Genomic DNA, 27007 nt, shown 5'->3' with positions numbered 1-27007 from the left:
ATAAAATATTTTTTAAAAATTTCAGTTCCTGGGGCACCTGGGTGGCTCAGTTGGTTAAGCATCTGCCTTTGGCTCAGGTCATGATCCCAAGGTCGCAGGATCAAGCCCCACATCGGACTCTCTGCTCAATGGAGAGCTTGTTTCTCCCTCTCCCTCTGCCTGCCACTATGCCTACTTGTGCATGCTCTCTCTCTCTCTTTGTCAAATAAATAAATTACAAAAAATTCAGTTCCTATTGATAATAATGTAGTTCTTTATTTGCTTTATCCTACAGGAAATATCCAATGTTGCAGAATTATAGTAATTAGTATTCTACATGAATTCTTAGCACTTTAACCTGCTGAGTGAAGTTAAAGATGTCTTTTGTAGTTCGTTTTTTGTTCCTTAAAATTTACCCCACTGAAGATGTATAATCAGAGTATCATGTTCAAAATTGACTTGAAATAATTATTTTCTTTATATGGTTATGTTAACATTTGATATACAGTTACATTCATTTATTTCTGTGTTCAGTGTTAGAGTTTGCTTTTTTGGCTTGATTTTGTTTTGAATATGTAAAACATTTACAATTTTTCAAAAGTCAAATCTATATAAAAAGCTGTACTCAGAAGTCTTGCTCCCATCTCTATCCCTTCTATTCCATAGCCCTTGTAGATAACCATTTTCATTAATTTCTGGTTTATCCTTCTAGTGTGTGTGCTTTTGTTTTTGTTTTTTACAAAACCAAATATAGAGAGAGAGGTAGTTGTTTCTCCTATTTCCTTAAACAAAATGTATCACTATGTATGTACTGTTCTGTTTCTTTTACTTAATTATTCTGGAAATTTCTCCAATTTGAGTTTCTGCAGTTCTCCTTTATTCTTTATAGTTGGCATTATATTTCATCATATGGTTGTACTGTATATATCCATTAGATTGCTTCTAATACAAATAAACCTGCAGGAAATAACTTTTCATATTTACATGGAGTATATCTTCTTTTTTTTTTTTTTTTTTTAAGATTTTCTTTATTTATTTGTTAGAGAGAGAGCATGAGTGGGGCGTTGGGGCAGAGGGAGAGGGAAAAGTAGACTCCCAGCTGATCAGGGAGCCCAACTTGGGGCTCCATCCCAGGACCCTGGGATCTTGACCTGAGCCGAAGGTAGACGCTTAACCAACTGAGCCACCCAGGTGCCCCTACGTGGAGTATATCTTGAAAGTAGAGTCCTAAAACTGGGATTGCTGACTCAATGGTTGGGTGAATAACTGATTATATTAGATGTTGTCAAATTCCCCCTCCATCGGGAATCCTTTGGGTAATAATCCCATGGGATCTTAGACTCCTACCTCAAATGTAGGGGAATATCTTATCTCTCCACAACTTACCAGTGTCAGATTTGTCAATTTTTGCCTAAGAGCAAAAGAGTGAATTCCAGCATAGTTTTCACTTGCTTTTCTCTTATGAGGGAGATTGGAAATTGTTTCATATGTCATTTACCTTTTTTGTTCTTTGACCTGGATGTTCATATCCATTGCCCATTTTCTGTTACAGAGTTTTTGCTTTTTGTCTTCTCCATTTTTAGTTTTTTATACCAGGGAGATTAGCCTCTTATGATATAAGTTACAGATATTTTCTCCAAGCTTGTCATTTGTATTTTGACTCTCCTGCCCCCACATGAAAATTAAGTCTTTTCTCATTGCTTCTGGAAAAGCATTTGCTATTTATTACAGAGAAATTTATATTTTTTGTAGTGCATATATTGTTTTAGTTTTTACATTTAGACCTTTGATTCATTCGTGTAGAATTTATTATGGTGTACAGTTTAAAGTATTGACCCAAATTTATCTTTTTCCAAGAGGCTATCCAGTTCCAACACTGTTACTTAAAATGCCCGTTTTTCTCCAACAGTTTAAGTTGGAGCAGTTTAAGATAAAATCTCTATCATGTACTAAATATCCGTGTATATATGGATTTTTTCTGAACTTCATTATATTCTAAGTGTTCATATGCCTTACACACTTTTAATTGTAGTGGTTTTATGTTTTAATATTCATAGGGCCAGCTCCCTTGTTGTGCTTCTTTTTCAGGATTCCCCTAGCTGTTCTTGCCCATTTGTTTTTACATATTAGAATCAACTCATCTGGGGCGCCTGGGTGGCTCAGATGGTTAAGCGTCTGCCTTCGGCTCAGGTCATGATCCTTGGGTCCTGGGATCGAGTCCTGCATCGGGCTCCCTGCTAGGCGGGGAGCCTGCTTCTCCCTCTGCCTCTGCCTCTCTCTCTCTCCCTCTCTGACTCTCATGAATAAATAAATAAAACATGTAAAAAAAAAAATTTAAAAAAAAACAATCAACTCATCTGGCTTCAGAAAGTTTTTTATTTTTTTTTAATTTTTTAAAGTTTAAAAATTTTTATTTATTCATTTATTTGAGACAAATTTATTCATTTATTTTTAATTTTTTAAAGTTTAAAAATTTTTATTTATTTATTCATTTATTTGAGAGAGAGCACAAGCAGGGGGAGCAGCAGATAGAGAGGGAGAAGCAGGTTCCCTGCTGAGCAGGGAGCCCGATGCGGGGCTCAATCCCAGGACCCTGGGATCATGACCTGAGCTGAAAGCAGACACTTAACCGACTGAACCACCCAGGCACACTCCCAGAAAGTTTTTTAAACATTATTTTCAGTGGAAACATGTTAAATGTAGATATTCACTTAGAAAGAATTGACGGCTTGGACATGTTGATGTCCAAGTACAAGAGATGTCCTCATCTTGTTCAAGTCTAGTCTACTTTTGAGACTTCCAGGAGTTTAAAAAATATATCCTGATAATAGGTGTTGCATTCCAGGTATTGTATTTTTTCTGTCACTGTTATACATGGGACCTTTTCTTCCACTATATCTTTTAGCTGGGTATTTTATATAGATCTGTAAGGCTTCCATTTTATATCCCATTACCATATTGATTTTTTTTAATCATTCAATTTTAGCACTGAATTTCTTGTATTTTCCAGTCATACTATCATATCGTCTGCAATTAGAGGTGGTTTACTTCTTCCCTTCTGGTTCTTACACTTCTGATTGTTTTGTTCTGTCTGATTTGCTGGCTAACACTTTCAAAACAAGGTTAAATAGTTGTGGGGATGGTGGGCATCCTTGGCTTGTGTGTGCTTCCCATCCCTTGAACAACCCATAAATTAATAGAAGTAAAGGTCCTTGCAATGCAAAGAATGTAATTCTAGATAAAACCATTCCCCCAAACCAGTAGAATGAACCATCTGAAAATGTCATATACTACTGGGAAGGTACAGTGGGCTCCGGTTAAGTGACCATATTCTTAGTTCCAATTTTCTGTAATTTCAGCCTTCCAAATGAAGTTGGGGCTTTTTTGTATGCATTTGTTGGATTTAACTGTATGCTTTTGTAACTTTTTTTTAAATATGGAATGCTTCACGAATTTGGATGCCATCCTTGCACAGGGGCCATGCTAATCTCTGTATTGTTCCAATTTTAGTATGTGTGCTGCCGAAGCGAGCACGCTTGTGTAACATTTTTAATGAGACTCGCCTGTCCTTGGACATATGATGTTATAGGTTGGCTTTCCTCTTGCCTGTTTGTATGCTCAGGCCATTGGTAATTAGATTTATACTCTGAAAAACAGGGCCAGGAAATCATTATGTTTATTTTCTTCCCCTCAATAAAGCTAACTCAGACAACATTAGATATTATATGTATGTCTTTAAAATTGTATTTTAACTGCTTAATTTTTATAAACTGTAGGATGGGAGCATGGTCAAAGTTCTTGTTTCTATTTTTAATAAAATAGTAGCATAAAAAACGGTGTATTTAACTTAGATAAGTATACATATATATGATCTTTAGTGCCTAATCTGTTATAGGTGCTGAGTACTTCTAAGTTGAAGCTGACAGACCAGAAAACTGCATTACCTCCTCCCTTATTATAGGATACCTCTTGAGTGAGCATGATATCTCCGAAGAAATGAATTAGATGGTAGATTAGATTAGCTTTTCCCAATCAGAGACATTCCATTGGTCCTAACAAAGCCTGTGAAAGGTGGATCAGTGCTACTAGAAAAACAGAACATGCTTTATTTTGAATGAAGCTTGTAATTGATTTTATATGTAAAAGAAAACACATTTCTCAGCCCCGGTAAGACATGGAGTGCTATAATGGAGAATGAGCTCTGGACTTTGAATCTAGTCATCTGGGTTATAGTCCTGGCTCTTTTTGATCTTGAGCAAATCATTTATCCTCGTTAGGTCTTCCTTACCTTCCCATCAAATAGGAAGGTTGGCCGGTACCGTCACAGATCGCTTCCACATCTAAATTCTCAGATATTAGAGAAGTTACGGGTATGGTTTTGACTGTTGGCATGTTGATGCTCTTAGTTTAAGCATTTTAATCCCCATATCCCTATTTTTATTTTGGCAGTAAGTTACTTTAGGTAAAGGGAATATATGTAGTATGTATGTGTTTGTGTAGTGCATTCTAAATTTACATGAGAATAAAATACAAGTATAGTTTTAGGCCAGCACCATCTGTTATGGAAGAGTTCTGTGGGATCTATTCTTAACTCTTGGGAGTGACAAAAATTTCCCTTTCGTTTTCATGATCTTCAGACTTTAATCAGTCTAAATATGGGAACATTATCCCAATCCTATTCCTTGCTGCTTTCAAGTTTTCAGAATTCTGTGCAACAACGTTTTGTCCTTTGATGGTGAGCTCTTTAAATATTCAGTCTTTTCCCTTAGGCTGTTGTCTTATCGAAACGGAATGCTCTGGTTTTCAATCTGTTACAGCTATTATTACGTGAGTCATATCTTGATATTTACCTTACTTATACATTATGGCTTCTCCTTTATTCATTTGAAGAGTGCCAATATTAAATCAGGGAACCAAAGGGCAGGAAACCAAAAAGGGAACCAAAAGCAGGAAAACAATTGCAAACATACTTCATTTTAGAGATTGGGTTTTTTTGTTTTGTTTGTTTGTTTTAAGATTTTATTTTATTTGACAGAGAGAGAGAGGGAGAGAGCACAAGCCAGGGGGAGAAGCAGAGGGAGAAGCAGACTCCCCGCTGAGCAGAGAGCCTGACGCGGGCTCGACCCAGGAACCCTGTGATCATGACCTTTAGTCAAAGGCAGACGCTTAACCAGCTGAGCCACCCAGGCGCCCCATGTATTTTATCAATAAAATGTCAAAGTAAATTTTTTGCAAATTCATTCAATTGTGGAGTAAAAAATAAATATTTAAGATTATGTTGCTATTTGAATCTGAAAAGCAAACCGTTCTTGGGTTTTCTGCATGTTAGATCTACTTACTTGTCAGAAGGGGAAGAAGTGCTGACCATTTATAAGGAAGGATAAGATGAGTAGATGAATGTGATTAAGAGGCTTCTGAGATGGTGAGTCTTTGGCAAAGTTTTAGAAAATAACTGGATTGATGGGGGAAAGAAGGGTATTTTCCGAAATAATAAAATTAGGTTTCTTTCTTAATCTTTTGTTAGATGTTAAACCATGAGTAGAAAAACTTAGTGTGGTTGGTTGCCTGCAATTTAAAGATTTAAAACAGAAGTTTGGGGAATAAGAACTGTTACCTGTCTTTAAATCCATTGTTAGAGCGAAATACTATACTTAGTCCCAGATATATGAATGGTACTGAGCATCTCTCTTGGTATCAGCAGTAAATGATGTATGAAACAGATAAATCTGAAAGTTTCAGAGCATAAGATTTAATCTAGTTGAGTATACATAGTTTACATCTTTTTCTTCATAATTGAGAATGGTTGACTTGGTGCAAAAAAACATAGCTTCTTAGCTGCTATACTGATTTGTATGTCCAGGTATTTTCAGAAATTCAGGTTTATGATAGCTAAAATCAAAGCACAACATTTGGTGACCAATTCCTAGAAAATATACTCATAAACGCATAGGATGTGCATGACAATCATAAAACAGTTCTTTTTAAAATTAAGGAAGGTACTTTATGTTAAATTCTCAGAATGAGAATTCTCAGAATGAGCCACGCGGGCACCCCCTAAAATGAAGCTTTTAACCTCATATTTTGTAATGAAAATTTTGCACTGCTCAGCGGTTTTGCTAAAATAAAATTTTATGTTGTAAACACTTAAGTAGTTTAGTAATGGACATTCAGTAGACCTTCTCTATTACATGTTTGTGACATAGAGAAAAGTAGAGACTGAGACAGAAAAGGAAGCTTGCTTGATGTCACAAGCATTTAGTTTGTCTTACTTACTTTTACATAAAGTAATGACTTTGGAACTTTTCAGCATATAGATTTGAAATGGATTTGGAATGATTATCCTTAAGCATAATGTATCATCTGTCATTTTTATGGAACTTTGTTCTTATGCCTTCTATAGGTGGGAGAGGTAAAACAAAGCTACCTCATATTCATAAGGAAGGGGCTTTTACTTTTTCCAAAGTATTTTCTACCCTTTTTTTTTTTTTTTTAAGATTTTATCCATTTATATGAGAAAGAAAGAGAGCATGAGCAGGGGGAGGGGCAAAGGGAGAGGGAGAAGCAGACTCCCCACTGAGCGCAGAGCCCTGACAAGGACAGCAACAACAACAACAATAATAATAATTCAGGGCTTGATCCCAGCGCCCCGAGATCACGACCTTAGCCAAAGTCAGACACTTAGGTGCCCCTGTTTTCTAGCTTTATTATGAGATTGTTTTTCTGTTGGATCCCTCTGTTTGAGGGCCTCTTTTGGTCTCTTAGGTTTAAGTACTGAGATGGGAGCGGTTTTGTTGTTTTTGCCTTTGCTTTGTGATTCTCTCACAGTTACAGAATTATAACAAGTTATCTCTCAGGTACATTTAATATATGTGAGGCTAGACAGTTCTCTGGAACAACTCAGGAAAACCTGAAACTATTCAAATAGGTATCTTATTTGAATATTGGATAGATAAATTTGTGTAGTAGATATTCATTTGACTATTAAATAGATATCTATTCAGATAGGTATTTACCTTTTGTGCCCTGTCTTCTACTCCCTATTCAGTAAACTAATATTGAGTGTCGTCCCTGAACTATTACTGACTTATCTAAAGGTTAATATAACCGGGGCGCCTGGGTGGCTCAGTCGTTAAGCGTCTGCCTTCGGCTCAGGTCATGATCCCAGGGTCCTGGGATCGAGCTCCGTGTCAGGCTCCCTGCTCAGCGGGAAGCCTGCTTCTCCCTCTCCCACTCCCCCTGCTTGTGTTGCCTCTCTCACTGTGTCTCTCTCTGTCAAATAAACAAATAAAATCATTTAAAAAAAAAAAAAGGTTACTATAACAGTAAATTTGCCTTTCATTTTACCTTGTTGGTAGAATCAGTAGGGGGTGGATTGTGATTATCTGACATATTCTGAACATCTTTTAGAGAATAATGTGCTGTATACATTTAATTATTATTTGGAAAATACAGGGGAAAGTCATTAGTATAGACTGTGTTTCTCACATTTGAATTAAACTTGTTACACACATCTATAGTGTTACCCTTAGTGGATGTTCAGTACATATTTGTTAAATAAGGATACTTGGGTTCTTTTTCTAGCTCTGCTACTAAATAGACAGTTCTCCTACTTTGCTGTCCATACCCTTTTAGAATTCAGCTGGTTGGCATTTCACTAGGATAAGTTACAGGGCCAGAAAGTACGAGGAATCAAAACACTGAATGTTTTAAGAGAAAAAGAGCTTGCAATGGCATGGTGTGCCACTCCGAAGGTAGAGGATGAGACCTGATGTGTGCTGCCTTGAGATAAAATGGCCAGATGAGGTGGAAAGAGCATGGTTTAATCCAGGTGTCATTCCAGATACACTTTGCTTGCAGCATTAGTTTGTTCTGTCATCAGGAACATAGCCTTGTGTAGGGTATAGAGCTTGCCCAGGAACTGGAGTAATGTTGTTTATTTCTATTATGAATAACCCAAATTTCATTTGGTTCTGGGCCAGTAAGGGAGTGGATAATTTCATGGCTTCTTTAGAACCATTTTGAGAGTAATTTCTTTTAAATTAGTATTCTTTCTGCAGTTAAATATAGAACATTGAATTTTGATGCACACCCTCTCCTTCCCACCACTCTGTCATTTACTTCCCACCCACTCTTACCCAGGACTCCATCAAGCTTCAGATTTCTTTTTACCAATTTTTCCATCTGTCAAACTATTTCTTATCTATGGCACCGTATAAGATTAAGAATGGCTCTCTATGTCAGTGTGAGATCAGTGATCATAGCCCAGGTAAGTATCTGGGTGAAAGAAGCTTCATCAGACTTGTTCTAGCCCTACCACTGTGTAACATTCTCTAAGGAGCTCTGCTGCCTTTTACAGCAAACAAGGAGTGGACTCTTGTCCTCTTTTTTTTCTTCTCCTCTAGGTTTGAAACTTGAGTAGGGTGTTGTAGTTTTTGTTTCTTGTAGTTAGGAACTTCTCCCATGGTCCAGTATCAAGGATCACCTGTTCATCCTATTTTCTCCAAAGAGTGAAGCCATGGTTTCTGACCTTCTTTCTCACCCTTTTCAAAATTAACTCCTATATAGGTTTCAGAGAGAGGCATTTACAGTTCTTTGACTGAAGTTCAGAGTAGGGTTTCCTCATGGAATGGTGGTTTGACTGTTCTTTGGACACCGCAGAGCAGTATTTCCCCTGCTAAGGATTTCTCAGTTCCTGCTTTCTGGCTTTATATGTCCAGAGTTCTGAGATTCAAGCTAATGTTGCTACTTGATTTTTCCTAGTATCTTACTTCTCTTGTATGGCATCCTTTGACTTTTTTTAAATCCTGCCGTTACTGTCTGATGAAACACTTATTGCTGTTTTTCTAAGTAATTCTTAAAATCCTTTGGAGAAGGCGTATGGAGTTGAAAAGAGTTACTAACTTGCCACTGGACATTTTGGATAGAGCCATCTAATGTCTCCATTTGCTCTTATAGTTCTAAAATAGGGGAAATTTCAGAATGCAAGAATTAATCATTAGGCAAACGTCTAGCTATAATTTTGATGAATGAATCAAAGAGGAATGACCAGATAACTTTTAATACATCATTTGTAAATTTTGGTTTTGACGACAGCTTTTTATTTTTCTTTTCAGTCGCTTTAGGTCGTAACCAGCCTTTGAAAAAGGAGAAACCCAAATGGAAAAGCGATTATCCCATGACAGATGGACAACTGCGCAGCAAGAGGGATGAATTTTGGGATACTGCACCAGCTTTTGAAGGCCGTAAAGAGATTTGGGATGCCTTGAAGGCTGCCGCACATGCTTTTGAAAGCAATGATCATGAACTGGCACAAGCAATCATTGATGGTGCAAACATAACATTACCACATGGTAGGTTTGGTGGTCCTCAAGGACAATGGGGAACATAATCAGCTCCTTTCTAATAGCAAGAAACCAAATGGGAAGTGTTCGTTTTTCTTGCTGTGTATTTTTTTTTTTTTTCAAATTGGAACATTCCTCTTTGCTTCTTTTTATGTCTTTCAGCTTAAGAAAGATTTACTCTGTGTGTTATTTATTTATTTATTTATTTACTTATTTTTAAGTAAGCCCTACACCCAACATGGGGCTTGAACGCACAATCCCAAGATCAAGAGTTGCATGCTTCACCAACTGAGCCAGCCAGGTGCCCCATTATTTTTTATGTTTTATAAATATTTTTAATCTCAAGAAAGAGAACATTTGATAACCTGTATTTTCCAACTTCCATACTCAGAAATTTCCTAGTTCTTCATCAAGGATCCTCCACCTGCTGTCTCAGTCTTCTAGAGCTTCTACTTCACTTGTTTTCTATGAGCACTAGAGAAGTAGTCTCAAATTTAGATTTCAGAAGCAGTGGAGACTCAGTGGATACTCCTTTAGTCATTATACCTTCTCATCAAGCCTATTTTTAGCATAATGAGCAACCCTAAACTTAGAAGTCACATGTTCTGAAGGACAGTTTTCTATGATTGCAGCCCTGAGCATTATTAAGAACCTCTCTCTCTTTTGCTTAGGAATGTGACTCTAAGGACCACCATTAGCTTTGAGCATTTCCAGGGACATATATCTGCTGGACCCATGCATATCCTCTTGCTTGGTCTCCTTGATTAGAAACACTTCAAAATTTTTCATGGTATACTGAGATTTAAGTGTTAATTTTATATTACATTCTTTGCTCTTTTGATAACTGTATTTATTTCTATTTTTTTTAAGATTTTTTTTTATTTAAATGTATTTGACAGAGAAAGACACAGCGAGAGAGGGAACACAAGAGGGGGAGTGGGAGAGGGAGAAGCAGGCTTCCCGCGGAGCAAGGAGCCCGATGCGGGGCTCAATCCCAGGACCCTGGGATCATGACTTGAGCCAAAGGCAGCCACTTAACAACTGAGCCACCCAGGCGCCCCTGATAACTGTATTTATAAATTTTTCTCTTTAGTTTTTCAAATTAATATTTTTCCAAGTTGTCTGTTTAGCTCCCTGTGTAATCACCTGCATTCCTTTGCATTGTTTTCTATTCCTTTATACCTTCATTGTTTCTTTTTCAATATCTCCATTTGTCCGCATTTTCAGAACACTGCTTTTCACTGTTTAATCATCTGCTTTATGTCCTTTGACTCCTTTTTTTCTTTTTTTCTTTTTTTTTAGTTTTATTTATTTAGGTAACTCCACACCTGATGTGGGGCTCAAACTCACGACCCAGAGATCAAGAGTCACATGTTTGTTCCAACTGAGCCAGCCAGGCTCCCCGACTCCTTTTCAAATAAAGATATTTAACTTAGTATTCTTCACAATTTTCTAAATCTCTGTTAATTTTCTGAATTAACTGTGCTTCCAAGAAACTTTTAAAAATACATACTCCTTAGCTGTTCTGTTTTTTATTATGAAAGCTTATTAACATATGCTTGTGTTAATAACATTTATTGAGTACCCACTGTATATAGATGACTTTTTCTGCACAGGTATGAAAATGATGCCTCCTACATTTGAAAAAATGTGTAATTGAATGCCATTTCAGTATGACTCTTTAGTACTGATTTTCATGGATGGTCTCTGAATTCTTTACCTCGTTATGATTGGGGGTACATATCCTCTTGCTCCATTACCTCTTTTAGGTCTATATTTTGTCTTCAAATACTACCTTTATATAATACAAAGGAAAGAACCTTCTTTTACAGTTATTTTTATCATCCTCTTTTTAATGCTTATTTCCCATATTTTTAAAGCAGTATTTATTTATTGTTTGTTTGTATAGGTTTGCAAGTTGGGAGTAGGGGTGGGGAGTGGGAAAGAATTAATTTATCTGTGACTGTCTTTTTTTTTTTTTTTTTTTTTAAAGATTTTATTTATTTATTTGAGAGAGAGAGAAAGCACATGAGAGGGGGGAGGGTCAGAGGGAGAAGCAGACTCCCTGCTGAGCAGGGAGCCTGATGCGGGACTCGATCCTGGGACTCCAGGATCATGACCTGAGCCGAAGGCAGTCGCTTAACCAACTGAGCCACCCAGGCACCCTATCTGTGACTGTCTTAATTTAGAAGCCTGAGATCCAGAACCTTAGAACTTTGATTTCCTTACTTTGTACTTATCATAGTTACCTCTAGGAATATCTGATTGTATTCTATAAATTATGGCCTTGTTTACAAGTTCATGGAGGCAAAGTAGCTCTGTTTTATGTAAGGCAGGGGCCTATGTATATTTTATTGGATATGGGCTCAGATCTCTATATACTTAAGTCCCCCGTTTTTGCTTATCTATGTGAACTGCCAAGAAAAGTAATGTTGCTGGCAGCCTCACCAACCAACAGATTAGGGAGAATTATTCTTGGAAATTTGATAGGATGAGCTTCTGCTTCCCCTCTGTGTCTATTTTCTGGTTTAGCATAAAGGAATCAAACTGATGTCCAATCTCTCCCTGTTCAAAGCTCTATAATAACTTTCTGGGAATTACTATCATTGCTACCTTTGATTGAATTCCCTTGTTCATATTTGAACCTTAACAGCATTTCTTGGATGGACTTTTGAATTGTGTTCCCTCATGTACTGTAACTCACCATTAGTTTATAACTTAGCTATTTAGCTACATGCTTTTACCTAGACCTACTCAGTGGTGTTACTGAAATTTCTTCCATCTTTTTGGTGTAGTTATGTATTTGAAAATTTTACTTTGGACACATTTTGCTGTGTTAGACCCTAAACATCTTATACTTCATATTTTAAGTTAAAAATATTATATAGGCTTTAGCTGTTTAGGTCAGGCTTTAGTATCAGACCTAGCCTTACTTTCTGCCTCTACTGTATTACTCATGGCTATGCAACTTTGGGCAAATCACTTCTTTTCTGTAAGCTTCAATGCTGCCATCTATAAAATATGGATTATAACTACATACCATATAGGGTGGTTGTATTGCTTAAATGTGATAGTAATAACACATGTAAATTACTTAACCATAGTCCAAAAAGCACTTGATAAATAGTAGTGCCAATGATTATTTTTCTTGAACTCTAGCATTAACAAGTAAATTCCTTGTACCAAATTCTTTGATATAATTTGGTCATTTTTCTGGATATATTATCTACTGATAACATCTTTTTCTGGCTTTTGGGGGACTCTGCCCATGGGCTTATGCCTAATCGAATTTTGAGATTGTGTTGATTCAATAGCAACAGTAATAACAGATTTATTAATTGGACACCAAAGCATTGATGACATAGTTTAGCATCATCCCTATTTAGGCCCATCCCTATTCCTTTCATCTACATCTGTCAGTATTACCCATGAGTATTGAACTGATCTTAGATTGACAATCTGAAGAGATCCAGGGTATACATTCCTTTCTAAGCTTCCTTCAGCCATGTCTCTCCTTTCTTGTTTTCATCCCATCCTCTGTTTTCTCTTCCCATAATCTTATTATCCCAACCTATTCATATCTTCCCAATTTAAATACTATAAAAAATTCTTTAAAGTTTGAAAACTATATGGAAATGTCTTTGTAAATGTTATTTGTATAGGTCTTGTCTGTTATTTTAGATTGTATCTGCAAAATTAGCAAGGACTGTACCCTTTTCAGTTTAAATTGTATTTAGTATCAGTGTTATGTGCACAAAAATTACATATTTGTCAGTGGCCTTTTTTCCTGTGTAATAATAATTACCTTACTTTCTGAGTTATTTTTCAGAGAAACAACCAAAATACCTCCCATCACCCAACGCCCTTGCCCCATGTTTCCACCTTGTTTCTTTTTCATATAGTGATTCCATGAATAATTCTGTTCTTGTCTCAGTTCCAGTCTACAGGTTGTATTCATTATATTTCTGTCTTGTCCAAGCACAAAATAATTCCATGCTTTTTAATTATCCTCCTTTATTAATATCAGTGATGTCTTTAGTTCATTATTCTCAAATGGCAATAGGGAGAGTTAGAGAGAAGATGGTGTCATAACTACCTGGGAATTTTATTTTATTTTATTTTTTAATTTTTTTAAAGATTTTGTTTATTTGACAGAGAGAGACACAGTGAGAGAGGGAACACAAGCAGGGGGAGTGGGAGAGGGAGAAGCAGGCTCCCCGTCAAGCAGGGAGCCCGATGTGGGGCTCGATCCCAGGACCCTGGGATCATGACCTGAGCCGAAGGCAGACGCTTAATGACTGAGCCACCCAGGCGCCTCTACCTGGGTATTTTATATGTGCGCATCTGTTTTCACTCTGGAAATTGTGACTCAAATTGAGGATATATATGGACATGTGTACTATGGAAAAATCTCCCAGGATGATTCTGGTATCTGGTACCTCTTTTCCACAGCCTCCCCATCCTATAAGAACTTTATTTCTCATGATTTACACATTTTTTCTCATGGTCCTAAATTTCTAAAAAAGAGTATCCTAAAAAAGAGTTATCTCCTTTTTCTAATTGCTCTTTTGCCATTACCTAAAAATCCTAAAAACATTCCTAATATAGTATTTTGCCAATGAAACTAAGGTTACAGATTAAGTGGTTTATCCAAGTTAGCATAAAAAGAGGGATTTTTTTGTTTTTCTGTTTTTTGTTTTTTTTTTTAAGGTGGGGTACACCTGGCTGGCTCAGTAGGTAGATTTCAGGGTTGTGAGTTCAAGTCCCATTTTGGGTGTAGAGATTACTTAAAATCTTCAAAAAAAAAAAGGTGGTTATTATTTTCATTTTTCAGAGCTTGGCCCATAGTGACTATTCAGTAATTTTCAGTTAAAACTTGTTCAGAAACAATAACCTATTTCAGAAAGATGAGAGCATTTAATGCTTTATAGAATTATTATATAGAAGATTAAAAAGGATTTTTAAAATTGGCTACTCCTTCTCTCCCTACTTTCTAATTTTCTAGAATGGTGGTTGTTTATTTCTTTAGCATCTACAATTAATGTGTTTTCCACCTCCCTCCCAATTCAAATGTAAAAGCTCCCCTCTTAGCCTTTCTTGTCTAGGAGTATAGCTGCTCACTGTTATTCAAACACTTGCTTTTCTCTTTCTTACAGACCTAACTCCAACTTTACTCTTGTTATTTCTTGTGGCTAAACATTGCCAGGTGTTCAGTTAGGCTTTTGAAGGTCCATTTCTTTTGTCCTTTTTCATGCTTAGGGATATAGGAGGTAAGAAAGGGTAATTCTTTAAACTTTTTTTAATCACCTTCAAAATATAGGAGGGAAAAGAGTTGCCTAGAATTTTGTTTTCCTCTTTCCTGGACTTACCTTAAAATATATCAAATGTGAATAAATTGAATTATGTATAATGTGATGTAAGTTTTTAAAAATCAGGGCACTTAGGGACGCCCAGGTGGCTCGGTTGAGCATCTGACTCTTGACTTCAGCTCAAGTCTTCGGGTTGTGGGATTGAGCCCCACATCAGGCTTTGTGCTCAGTGCAGAGTCTGCTTGGGGTTCCCTCTCCCTCTCCCTCTGCCCCTTCCCCTTCTTGTGCACACACACACTCTCTCTTCCCCCAGTCTATAAAATCTTTTTAAAATTAAAAAAAAAAATAAAGGCACTTACAAATAGCATAAATAGAGCATTTATTTTTAGATCATTTCTATGTATAGGGAGCCAACATGATGAAAAGAACACCTAGACTGAGAATCAGGAGTAATAAAATACTCATAACTCATGTTTTGAACTGATGTTATGTAATCCTCATGCCTGTAATAATCACCTACAACAGTGCCCATTTTAAAGAGATGAGAAGGAGTGCCTGGGTGGTGCAGTCAGTTAAGCATCCGACTCTTGGTTTCAGCTCAGGTCAAGATCTCAGGGTCCTGGGATTGAGCCCCAAGTTGGGCTCCACGCTCAGTGTGGAGTTGGCTTGAGATTCTCTCTAAAATAAATTTTAAAATCTTTTTAAAAAATAAAAATAGATGAGAAAACTGAAATACAGAGCGGTTACATCCTTTTTCCAATTTATAAGTCATGGAATTGGGATTGGGATTTGAACTCAAATCCTGGATTTAACAGTAACAAAGCAGTTGAATGACATTGTCAAGTCATTTCATCTCTGTTTTTTATTTTTCTTATTTTTTTTAAAAGATTTTATTTATTCATTTGAGACACAGAGATACAGAGAGAGAGAGAGAGAAAGCATGAGCAGGGAGAGAGGCAGAGGGAGAGGGAGAAGCTGGCTCCTCGCTGAGCCAGGAGCCCGATGTGGGGCTCGATCCCAGGACCCTGAGATCATGACCTGAGCCGAAGGCAGACGCTTAACCATCTGAACCACCCAGGCGCCCCTCATCTCTGTTTTTTATAGTGATGCACAAGTAATCTTCACTGTTAATTCCATTTTTAGTCCCTCCCACACTATATAGAATACTGTAAAACTGTATACTTCTAGGGCACCTGGCTGGCTCAGTCAGTGGAGCCTGCAACTCTTTTTTTTTTTTTTTTTTTTTTTAAGATTGTGTTTGTTTATTTGAGAGACAGACAGAGACAGAGCGAGAAGGGGGTGGGGCAGAGGGAGAGGGACAAGCAGACTCCCTGCTGAGTGCAGAGGCCATCCAGGCACCCCGAGCCTGCGACTCTTGATCTTGGGGTTGTGGATTCAAGCCTCACGTTGGGTATAGAGATTACTTAAAAATAAAATCTTAAAAAAAAAAAAGACACTATATCTATTAATACTAAAGAGAAACAAGTGGATTCTCTAAGACATGGATAGGCAGGAAATGCATATATATGTAGACCTCGTTTCTATTTCCGTGATAGAGGCCCATTAAGAAGCAGGCCATGAATTCTGGCTCCTTTAAAGGTCCCTGTAAGAATTTGTCATTTAATAAACTTAATTGATAAATTTGTCATGAACATAAGGCTTAGGAATGAAAGCATGAAACATTACATGTACATGGAAGACGGAGGATTTTATCCAGAGTGCTGTGTTTAGAAATGAAATAGGGCCTTAATAAAGGATCTGATAAGTGACTAACCATAAATTAATTAATTAATAGTATAGTAACATATTAATTAATAATTTCCACTCTATCAAAGAAACAAAAATGATTTGGAGTTGTAAAATGTAAATTTATCCACTCTTCTGTTGCTGTAACCCCCCCCCTTTTTTTTCCAGTTAGAGTAACAAAGGCCCTGAAATAGCTGAGGTGGGAGATTGTCCTCGTGTCAGTAGGCTTCTCTGAAGATCATTGTCCCCTTAGAAATGTGACAAAATGTTACACAAGCTCTTTTTTTTTTTTTAAGATTTATTTGAGAGAGACCACACACATGTGAGTGGGGGGAGGGGCAGAAGGAAAGAATCTCAAGCAGACTCTCTGCTGAGCAGGGAGCCCAACAACCTGGGGCTAGATCTCACGACGCATGAGATCATGACCTGAGCCGAAACAAGCGTTGGACACTTAACCGGCGCTGTTGGGTTGGACAACAGTTGGACACTGCACCACCCAGGTGCCCCTATACAAGCTCTTTTTTTTTTTTTTTTAAGATTCCATTTATTTATTTGAGAGAGAGAGGGAGGGAGCGCGAATACGAGCAGGGGGAGGGACAGAGGGAGAAGCAGACTCCCCGCTGAGTGCGAAGCCCAATGTAGGCTTCCATCCCAGGATCCCGAGATCATGACCTGAACCGAAGTCAGACGCTTAATCAGATGAGCCACTCAGGCACCCCCCCCACACAAGCACTTAATCACCGTTTAACCATCATATGGCTTGAGCAATACAAGCTAAGCCACCTTTTACCTGTGCTTGCTATAAGACATGGAAGACTTGGTGCTTCTGAATGCCACAGTCTTAATAGCTATCTTGGTAGGATGAGAGCTAATGCTGCTTCTCTTGAAGCCTGTCAAAAAGCTTAATATAATTCCCAACAAAATGTTTGCATGAGAGAGACTGTCATTAGTTAGTCCTGAAAAACTGCTCACATCTGAATGAAAGGTAATTGTGATGGCCCTTTTGACATTCCTGTGATTCAGGTTTGGAGAGAACCCCATGAGGCCTAAAGCAGTGAACTCAAACTTTATGAAAGTTTGATCCTTTGTGTACTATTAGTGAGCTCTCCCCCATAAGTCTTGTTCCGAGATTCAAAACTTGTGTGAGAAGGGAACCAACATTATTGCTTTCAATGGGTTTATTATATGTATTTGGCAATTTTGCATGTGTTTTTTTATTTAACCTTACAACAGCTTTGTGAGGTAGATACTATAGTCCTTGAGGAAACAGACTGAACAGGGTCTAAATAAAAATTTGAGTGTGATCAACTCCAAAGCTGCTACTCCTTGCATCAGATTCACTGCTTCTCCTCCAGTCTTCTGTTCCTCCATCAGGCTCAACAGTGGGCTTCCCAAATCATAGGACTAATTTACTGTTTTGTTCCTTTATAGTCTCTGTTATATCAGTGCTCTTGTCCAATTCAATTATGTGCTTAGGCTCTCCTTGCCATAGGAAGTCACATTTGTTGAAAAAGTCAGAGTTTGTGCCTTGTGGGTCAGTTAGAAAAGACAAGTCAGAAAAAAGGAAAAAGAAAAGTCAGGAATAAAGACAGTATTTCCATAAGCTTTGGAAGAGACCCGTGGTGTAACAAAAGTCTTGCAGTTCCAGGACATCACCCACTTAATTAATTTTGGGAGGGCAGTTTTCTATATCAGATTGCCAGTGTATTTTATTTTATTTTATTTATTTATTTATTTAGATTTTATTTATTTATTCATGAGAGACAGAGAGAGAGAGAGGCAGAGGGAGAAGCAGGCTCCCAAGGAGCAGGGAGCCCGATGCGGGACTCGATCCCAGGACCCTGAGATCATGACCTGAGCCGAAGGCAGACGCTTAACCATCTGAGCCACCCAGGCGCCCTGCCAGTGTATTTTAAATATTAAATTTTTCAACTCTATTAAGGTATACTGAAGTATGCCAACAGCACATACTTAAAGGGTATAATTTGATCAGCTTTGACTTGTATACACCTGTGAAACCGTCATCACAAGATAACATTTCATATCTCCAAAAGTTTCCTAATGTAAAAATTGATTTTTAACTTTTACAAATTTGTTCACATAGCTATGCAAGTCTTAAGTGGCAAAAACATTAAGACTGACTGCAGTCTTATAGGAGTGAGCATAGAGGGATGAGCAGTGAGGCCTTTGAATGCTTAAAAAGACATCTTTTTTTAACCTGAAAGATTGTCTGAGAAAGAGTTCCTGGCATTTAGTAAAGCTATTCTTATTTTTTTGGCATATAAGCTAGTTTTATCTTTATAATTTTCTTGTGAAATATTTTGATGCCCCATTAAAAATAGCCATAGAAAACCAAGATGACCAAGGAAAAGAGAATATCTGAGCCAGTCATCTAGATAGAAGGTAAATAAAAACTTAGAAAATTATGTATGAAATCAGAACAGAAGGTGGAGTCTTGGCAGATTTCTTACTCTCGTGGGGAGATGTCAGGGCTTCCTGACCTGGGGAGGCCATGCCCTGGCAATTGTTTATCTCGGTAGCCATCTGTCTCTGCAAGGACTTGAAGGCTATGGTAGGTTTATGAGGAGAAGGGAAAAAAGACAAGAATGTCTTTCCACAGAGGCCGCTTGGTGAGAAGTGTGAGCAAGCCTGACTAGAGCTTCTTTAGAGCTAGTAAAGAACTACTAAATGAAATACACCCTCAGTGTCCAAGGGGCGGTCAATAAAAACCTTCTAGGGGTGCCTGGTGGCTCAGTCAGTTAAGTGTCAGACTCTTGATTTCAGCTCAGGTCATGATCTCAGGGTCGTGAGATGGAGCCCCGTGTCTACTCTATGCTGAACATGGAGTCTGCTTGAGATTCTCTCTCTCTCTTTCTCTCTCTCTCCCCCTCCCACCTCTCCCCTCTGTGCATACATTTGTGCGCTCTCTCTCTAAAATACATATTTTTTTTAAAAAAACCTTCTGGAAAAATGCCTACATTATCAACTTTTTTTTTTTTTAAGAGAGAGCACATGGCGGGGGGAGGGGGCGGAGAGGGAGAAAGAATCTTAAGCAGGCTCCATGCCCAGTGTAGCCCTATGTGGGACTTAATCTCACCACCCTGAGATCATAACCTGAGCCAAAATGAAGAGTCAGAGGTTTAACCAACTGAGCCACCCTGGTGCACCTATATTTATCAACTTTTAAAGTGGTTCTTTCCCTCTTGTGTTTGAACACACAGGCTTGCTTTCGGAATAACTCTCCCATCTTATAACTATGCCCTGTTGTTCACATATTCCTCTCAAATATGGCAGATGAGACAGTGATGGTAAATGTCCATTTTGTCACTACATTTATGGCCTCACAGCAGTGAAACTTAGTCGCCATTTCCTTTTGCCTCATCTTCCAGTTCCTTCTTTGACCTTACATTGTTCATATCACTGGCAGTTGTGTTGGTGGACTGCATTTAGACTGTTGGGTTTTTTGTTTGTTTTTTTAAGATTTTATTTATTTATTTGTCAGAGCAAGCACAAGCAGGGGGAGCGGCAGGCAGAGGGAGAAGCAGGCTCTCCACTGAGCCAGAAGCCCGATGCAGGACTTGATCCCAGGACCCTGGGATCATGACCTGAGCGGAAGGCAGACGCTTAACCTACTGAGCCACCCAGGTGTCCCTAGACTGTTGGGTTCTTGCTCCTTGTGATTCTTGTTTGGCTTTTCATCCCTCTAATATTTGTCCTGTGCCCTTTTTTTCCCCTATGTTCATTTTTCTTTTTCCCATTCACCATATCACTAACCCAGGAACCAAGCCCTATGGTTTTATCCCTATGCTGTACATTTACTTCTTCAGCAATCCAATTATTTCACTCTCACTTGTGTCTGCCCCTGGACAAGTTATTTCTCTCTGCTTCAATTTTCTCATTTGCAAAATGAGTATAATAGACTGACCATAGAGGGCTATTGTGAGGATTAAATGTCAATGTATGCCAAGTGCTCAGAGCCAGAACTAGTAAGCACCCTTAAATGTTTGCTTTTATGTTCAGACTTGTACATTTGAGATTATTACTCTACAAGCTGCTTTTACCCTTTTCCCGATATGCTTTTTAAGTTACCTGCCCATAATTCAGTTGAAATATCTCACCGAACCTAAAGCAGTTAAAAACTAAGCAAAAAGCTTCTAACCCTAAATTCTCTGTCACTCTCATTTCCGATTTAGGTGATTCTTCTTTCCTTTTTGTTTTCCATCATACATAACCTATCGTTAGGTCTGAGTCTCTCAGATCCATTTCTGTTCCAGTCAGGCAGTCATTTTAGCAGGTCCCCTTGATTCCAGTCATTCTCCCTTTATGCAAATAATAAAATAATCTTCAGGCTTTGTCTCTTGTTCACCTGGAACATTGCTTGGCATGTAACAGGCACTCAATATTTGTTGGGTGAATGACTCATGTACTGTTATCAGCCATCTGTAGTAATTAACTGTAGTATGAAATCTAAACCCCTGAACCCTTCTATCAGGTTTTCACTATTGCTGTCAATCTAGTAATTTCACATCATCAATTCTCTAGTCACCTCAGCAAAACCACTTGCTATTTCCTACTTACCTTGTACTAATTCTTGTTCTCCTATCATTCCTATTTCTTGAGATGCCCTTTATTTTTATTCTGTGTCATGGCCAGAACACACTATTTCTACAGAATTTCTCCTTTTTTGCTCTACCAATGTTAGTCACTCTTCTGTTGTGTGATGTCTCAGCTTGTGTTTGATTTTCAGTGTATCAGTTTGTACTTAAAATCTCTGGTGGGTGTGCTAGATCTGCTTACCTCAGTTAGAAGTTTCTGGGGATCAAGAACAATGTTCTCTCTCTTGTAACCTTTCCTCCCCAGAGCTAGTGATATGCCTTACTCTCTTTCCTGTGTTTAGTATATGTTCATGCAGCAACTCCATGGAGTATGTGGAGTGGTCCTTTTGAAGTCCTACAGAGCTTATGTGTTAGAGATCACTATTAGCAGAGCAGTTTTGTCTTTACTGAAGAGATATGGGGCTAGTAAATGGTGGAGAATTGGGAGTATATTGTTCAAAAGGGTCTGGGCCTACAGAGGAGTCATTCTGCTCTGAGCAGGTAATTCTGGGGTAATACTCAACTGTGGGCTATATTGTAAGCAAAGTTTGTTTTTGTTGTCAATTTATGATCCCAGATATTTAATTTGGGGAGAGAGTAACCCATAAAACTATAGCTTGAAATGTAACTAAATCATATCTGACATCATGGTCTGGACTTTTGCCCTATTTAGTTATTCAGAGCATGTTTATAACTCATTATTATCTGACAGAAGTGAGGAAAAGAGTAAGCCAGAAAACTTCATGTTAAATAAAATGCAAGTTACCTTTTCCCAAAATATTAAAGTATGGGAGCTAAGCAATATGAAGTCTGGGTAGCTTATTTCCAGCATTATAGACATGAGCACTGCCTGAGCTGGAATAAGAAGATCAGCCATCTACTGGCACCTCTTCCATGGAATTTTTATTCTCACCCATTTGAGATCTGAAAACTAAATTCCTAACTTGCTGGGCTGAAGGGCAAAGATTGCTTTCCAGGGAGGCCTGGCTGGCTGAGTTGGTAGAGCATGAGACTCTTGATCTCAGGATCATGAATTTGAGCCCCATGTTGGTGGCAGAGTGTACTTAAAAAAATAAACAAAATCTCTTCCTTTAGGGTATTATCTTAAAAAAAAAAGAAAGAAAGGAATGAATGAATGAACTGGCAGATGATGACTAAAATTAGTTTTAAGAAAAGAAGACTACTTTCCATTGTGATGAACGAGTGGGTATTCATATCTAGGAAGAGCCAAAGTGCCTATTAGATTGTATGTTTGTTTTTGGTATGCACTCATGTTATAGCACACTCATAAAAGCTGCAATGACATCTCTAGTCCTTTTCTAGAGAGGCTGCAAATGTCAGCTGTCTTTCAGTCCGGACATCATTCTGCTTGCAGTTTTACTGTTTTTGTTTACAGTCCTATTATTTTATATTTGTCGTGGTACTGAAGATGAAGAAGCATATGCAAACCTGGTAACCACGTTAGAGGTTTTCTTCTCTCTCATTTTGCTAATTGAGAAGGGTATTTCAGCTTAAAGAATATTGCTCAAGGTTGTGCAGCTAGTTAACAGCAAGGCTGGGAGTTTCATCTTGGTCTAGAGATTTCAAAGATAATGATTTAGAATGGTGCTTCTCTAAAAGAATGTTTTTCTAGCAGAGCATTGCCAGAACGTTGCTCTTGTACTTATCAGGCTGACCATACCATCAGTGGGTCAGTGGGATATGTATCTGAGGTGTTTTCTTAATAGAGGGGATGTGTCTCTAGGGAACTCTTCACATTCTCTTTCCTAGTTCTCCTGGTGGCCAGCCCATCTGGAAGACACTAGTAGGTTTCTTTGCCTCAGGACTAGGCCATATAAATAGTGAAGTTAGCACAAGTGACTATACCCCTATTTATAAATAGCATTGGTACTGCAGCAAGATGGTTGCTAGTTAGGGAGCTGCTGGTGATCACAACTGTGCTTAAAGTATATTTGTTTCTGCAGTGTCCTAGCATTCACATTAATTAGTGAACAACACAGAGGCTGTACGATATCTTTAAACATAGAGGAAAGCGGAGATTCATGTGTATTATGCTTGGTGACTGTTCCAGTCTCATTTTGGGTGCCTTGTATTTTCAGCCTATTGATAGTGACCACAAAGATCAGTTCATTAACTCATTGGTTCATGGATAACTATTTCTCAGTGTCCCAACCCCATACTTATTAGACCATATATGAGTGTTTTGAATATGGTAGATGTTTTTGCTTTTTATCAGTCAGCTGACATTAATGTTCCAGTTTGAGCAAAGGACATATTATGAATAACCTTGTAAGAAAGCATTCGTAAAGTGTCCTTTCAAGCTTCCCAAGGGAAGTCCTGGTAATTTTAATGCAGTTTATGCTTTATAAAAAAAAAAAAATCAGCCATTAATACCTTATTTTAAACCATAAGTGCCTTTTTCTCTCCCCTGAGCTATCTGGTTATAAACTTCATACCCCTTTTATTCTTCCTTTTTAACCCATAGCTTCTCTGTAATAGATTGACTAATTGGGGTTAAATACAACCCCTCAGTCATTTTTGTGGTGATTGTGCTAATGAGATTCATCTATAAGCCAGGAGCCAGAGCAGCTGGTAGGCTTGTATTCTCCAGTCTGTGGTCTCTTTGGACGAAGGACTTTTGGCTTAAGTACTTAGGAAGTCCAGGCACTAAGGAAACTGCTCTGGAACACCGTGTTGTGGTCAGTTAAGCTAAGGGATCTGTTTTTTGTGGTTGTTGTTAAGGTTACTGATTCATTTCTTTAAAAAGATATCCCAGTGCAATTTGAATATCCCCTTAATTTGGTCCAAGCATTAATAATAGTAAATATGAATTTTGTGTGCTTTCTTTTCCTTTATCATTTAATGAAAGTGTGAATGAGGTATGAAATGACTTAGAAAAGGTGAGGGAAAGGAGCTAGGGTCCTGGCTAAGGTAAAATTAGATAAGCACTCAGTTGGTTATGGGCCTTAATGATGGAGATTGCTAAAGCAGCTGGCAATGATTGACCTTATATTTTTTTTCTCTACAGTGGCAAGCTAGCAAGAGGTTTGAGCATTTTGCAAAGTGAAAATAAAAATGTGTCATTTAGGGGCGCCTGGGTGGCTCAGTCGGTTAAGCGTCTGCCTTCGCCTCAGGTCATGATCCCGGGGTCCTGGGATCCAGTCCCGCATCGGGCTCCATGCTCAGTGGGGAGCCTCCTTCTCCCTCTGCCTGCCACTCCCCCTGCTTGTGCTCACTTGCTCACGTGCTCTCTCTCTGTCTCTGACAGATAAATAAAATCTAAAAAAAAATGTGTTCATTTAGATGAAACTCTTGTTCATATCTTCTCTTTCTGAAGGTGCACTCACAGAGTGCTATGATGAACTGGGCAACCGGTATCAGCTTCCAGTCTACTGCTTGGCACCACCAATTAACATGATAGAGGAAAAGAGCGACATAGAGACTCTGGATATTCCTGAGCCACCACCTAATTCTGGATATGAATGTCAGCTCCGTTTGCGCCTTTCCACAGGCAAAGACCTCAAACTTGTGGTCCGCAGCACAGACACTGTATACCACATGAAGAGGAGGCTACATGCAGCAGAAGGAGTGGAACCGAGTAGCCAGCGATGGTTCTTTTCGGGCAGACCTCTCACCGACAAAATGAAGTTGGAAGAGCTGAAGATCCCAAAGGACTATGTTGTACAAGTTATAATGAGCCAGCCTTTGCAAAACCCAACACCAGTTGAGAACTGATTGATCCTACTGGCTGGTCCCAGGATCCCTCCCACTCCTTTTTATTGTCGTTGTCATTTCCTACTCTATGGCGTGAAATTTATTTTCACTGCTCTGAATTCCATATGAATGGATTTAGTTCTGAGGAATTACCAGTGAAAAATTCCATCTGTGATGGAGACCAACAGAAATAATTAATAAAACACAAAGAGCCAGCCTTTGAGACTCATGTAATTACAGTTTCTAATTTGAAAGGCAGTTAAAAAATAGATAACCATTTATTTTAAAACACCCAACAACAATGTAACAACTGTATTTAAATGATTTGGACTGTAAATAGAATGTTACGTCCATGAAGAACAGCACCAAGCACCTTGTCAATACAGAATTTGAATATACATATATATACACATACATATGTGTATATATATATATATATATATTCCTGAAAATATCAATAACAGTTACAAAATGAGCTTTTTAAAATGGAAACTGAGAAGAGCAGTATTTGAGGTTCACTTCTATTCTGGTCTGAATTCTTTGCTCAATTAATATTTAGCCATAAAGGAGTAGAGACTGGCAAATTGTGTTTCAGTATTGCTTTCCCCGTCCCCGTATCTTGAGCTCCTTATTTACATTCACACTAAATTTTGGTGCCTTCCAACACATTGGTGGCAGGTACCCTTCTGGAACACTAGGCAATAATTTAGTCAGTACAGTCAGATCTCTGATTTTCAGCTGATACTCAGTTGAAAAGTCTCTTGTCCTTTAGCTGCATAGCTATTTTGAAATGTCTGTATATCAAAGCTGTTTTTATATCCAGGCTTAGAGGGTCGCTACTATATAATACCTTCATTGATCTACCTACTCTGCTTGAGATTTTTCAGCGCATGCCCCCAAATGCACTGGGCCAGGGAATGCAAGAATGAAGGACAGGTGTTCCCACCCTAAGATAATACAGTCAATTCTCTCTTCTCTCCCAGTTTGCAGGAAGGGTGTAAGGAAAACCCATTGTATCTGTGCATGGGAGAACTGTGCCTATTTTCAGTCTTTTAGAGAAAATTTCAACTCCTGATTTCCTGGTATGTTTATGGACATCACTTAAACATCAGCAGTGAGACCAAAAGATGAAACATTGCTTTATACATTAGCTTTCCAGTTCACTGTTACCTCTACTTGTGGTGGATGACAGTTTTCCTCTCTCATCTTTCCCAGCAAAGAGTCAAATGAAGAGCCATCTGCAGATTAGATGAGAGGACTGAAAAATCTGGTGAGAGTACCTGATTCTCTCGTGCTATGACTGGAATAAAGCTGCCAAGGGTTATATTTAATTTGGGGCCTTTGAAAAGTTAGTTCCAGAAAGGAGAGGGGGACTATCACAATCACTGTAGCCCTGAGACTCTGAGGTGGCAAAGTAGAGACAAGAAGGTACGTACACTGCTCTCAGTTGGGAAATAATCAGACCTCCACACCTATTTGGATGTGAAGCACTATTAATTTTAATGGCAAAATGAAACTGCTAATTAGTTTAAATGTAAAGTTTAAAATGGTATTAAATTTCCTATAGCCTGATTAGATATAATACCTATAATTATAACTTATCCTGTCTCAGAGCTTTAACTACTTCCCTTTCTTTATGCAATCATTTTAAAGATTGTGGCTATATTCAATTTAGGGTTGCTGATAATTGAATCTAAATTCAAGAGACGACAGCAACGTTAATTCCAAAGGAGTATTTTTATATTTGAAGGTGGAGGTTTGAGGGTATTTGAGTATAATGCCCCTGTCATCAGAGAGTTTCTTTGTTACTTGTGTGCCACATTGAATAGCAACAGCTCTCAAAGTTTGACAACTGGAAAAGTGTTCAAACCTATTTTTCCTAAGTTAAATTGGGTGATATCATCAATAATCTATGGTTGCTAAGAAGCTTTTTTTGTTTGTGTAGAATTTGAACTCTCTTAAGAATTTATTTTGTTTTAAAGGTACATATACTTCGCATAACGATTTTCTGGGCATGTTTAACTAACCTGGGTGAGAAAACCATGGTGCTGTTTAATGTAAATAGATTGATATAAGATTGGACCAATACTTGATGTGTACAATTTTAGTATGTAGGGTTTTTGTGCTTTTTTTAAAAAAAAATGTTCAATTTTTCTCTTTGTCTTGGCCTTTATTCTGGGTTTTTAATTGTTACGCTCTACATAAAGGTAATCTGCCTCATTCTAATAAAACCTCTAAAAAGGTTTTTCTTCTCTTTAAAAACTTACTTCAATAAATAACAAGTTCATTATCACCAGACTTAGGCTCTGCTGTGCCAAACCAT

The 27007-nt window shown here is 38.0% G+C and overlaps 1 protein-coding gene and 1 non-coding gene across 6 annotated transcripts in view; one reads left to right on the top strand and one right to left on the bottom strand.

Annotated features, from left to right (window-relative positions):
- UBTD2 (ubiquitin domain containing 2) overlaps positions 1-26837 on the top strand; it is a 64082-nt gene extending 37245 nt beyond the window's left edge. For all 5 annotated transcript variants that reach the window (XM_036120317.2, XM_036120314.2, XM_036120315.2 and 2 more), the window contains 2 exons: positions 9093-9329; positions 24308-26837. In XM_036120317.2, the coding sequence (XP_035976210.1) occupies positions 9155-9329; positions 24308-24705 (573 nt within the window). In that variant the 5' untranslated portion in view covers positions 9093-9154 and the 3' untranslated portion in view covers positions 24706-26837. The remainder of the gene's footprint in view (positions 1-9092; positions 9330-24307) is intronic.
- Positions 3410-3513, bottom strand: LOC118553366 (U6 spliceosomal RNA). The gene has a single exon (XR_004926001.1). It is a non-coding gene; the product is annotated as a U6 spliceosomal RNA (small nuclear RNA).
- Positions 26838-27007: the final 170 nt, after the last annotated feature.

This window comes from Halichoerus grypus, chromosome 2, assembly GCF_964656455.1.
Source record: "Halichoerus grypus chromosome 2, mHalGry1.hap1.1, whole genome shotgun sequence".
Taxonomy (NCBI): Eukaryota; Metazoa; Chordata; class Mammalia; order Carnivora; family Phocidae; genus Halichoerus; species Halichoerus grypus.
The sequence above is the reverse complement of the archived record's forward strand: the minus strand, read 5'-3'. Positions and strand labels throughout refer to the sequence as shown.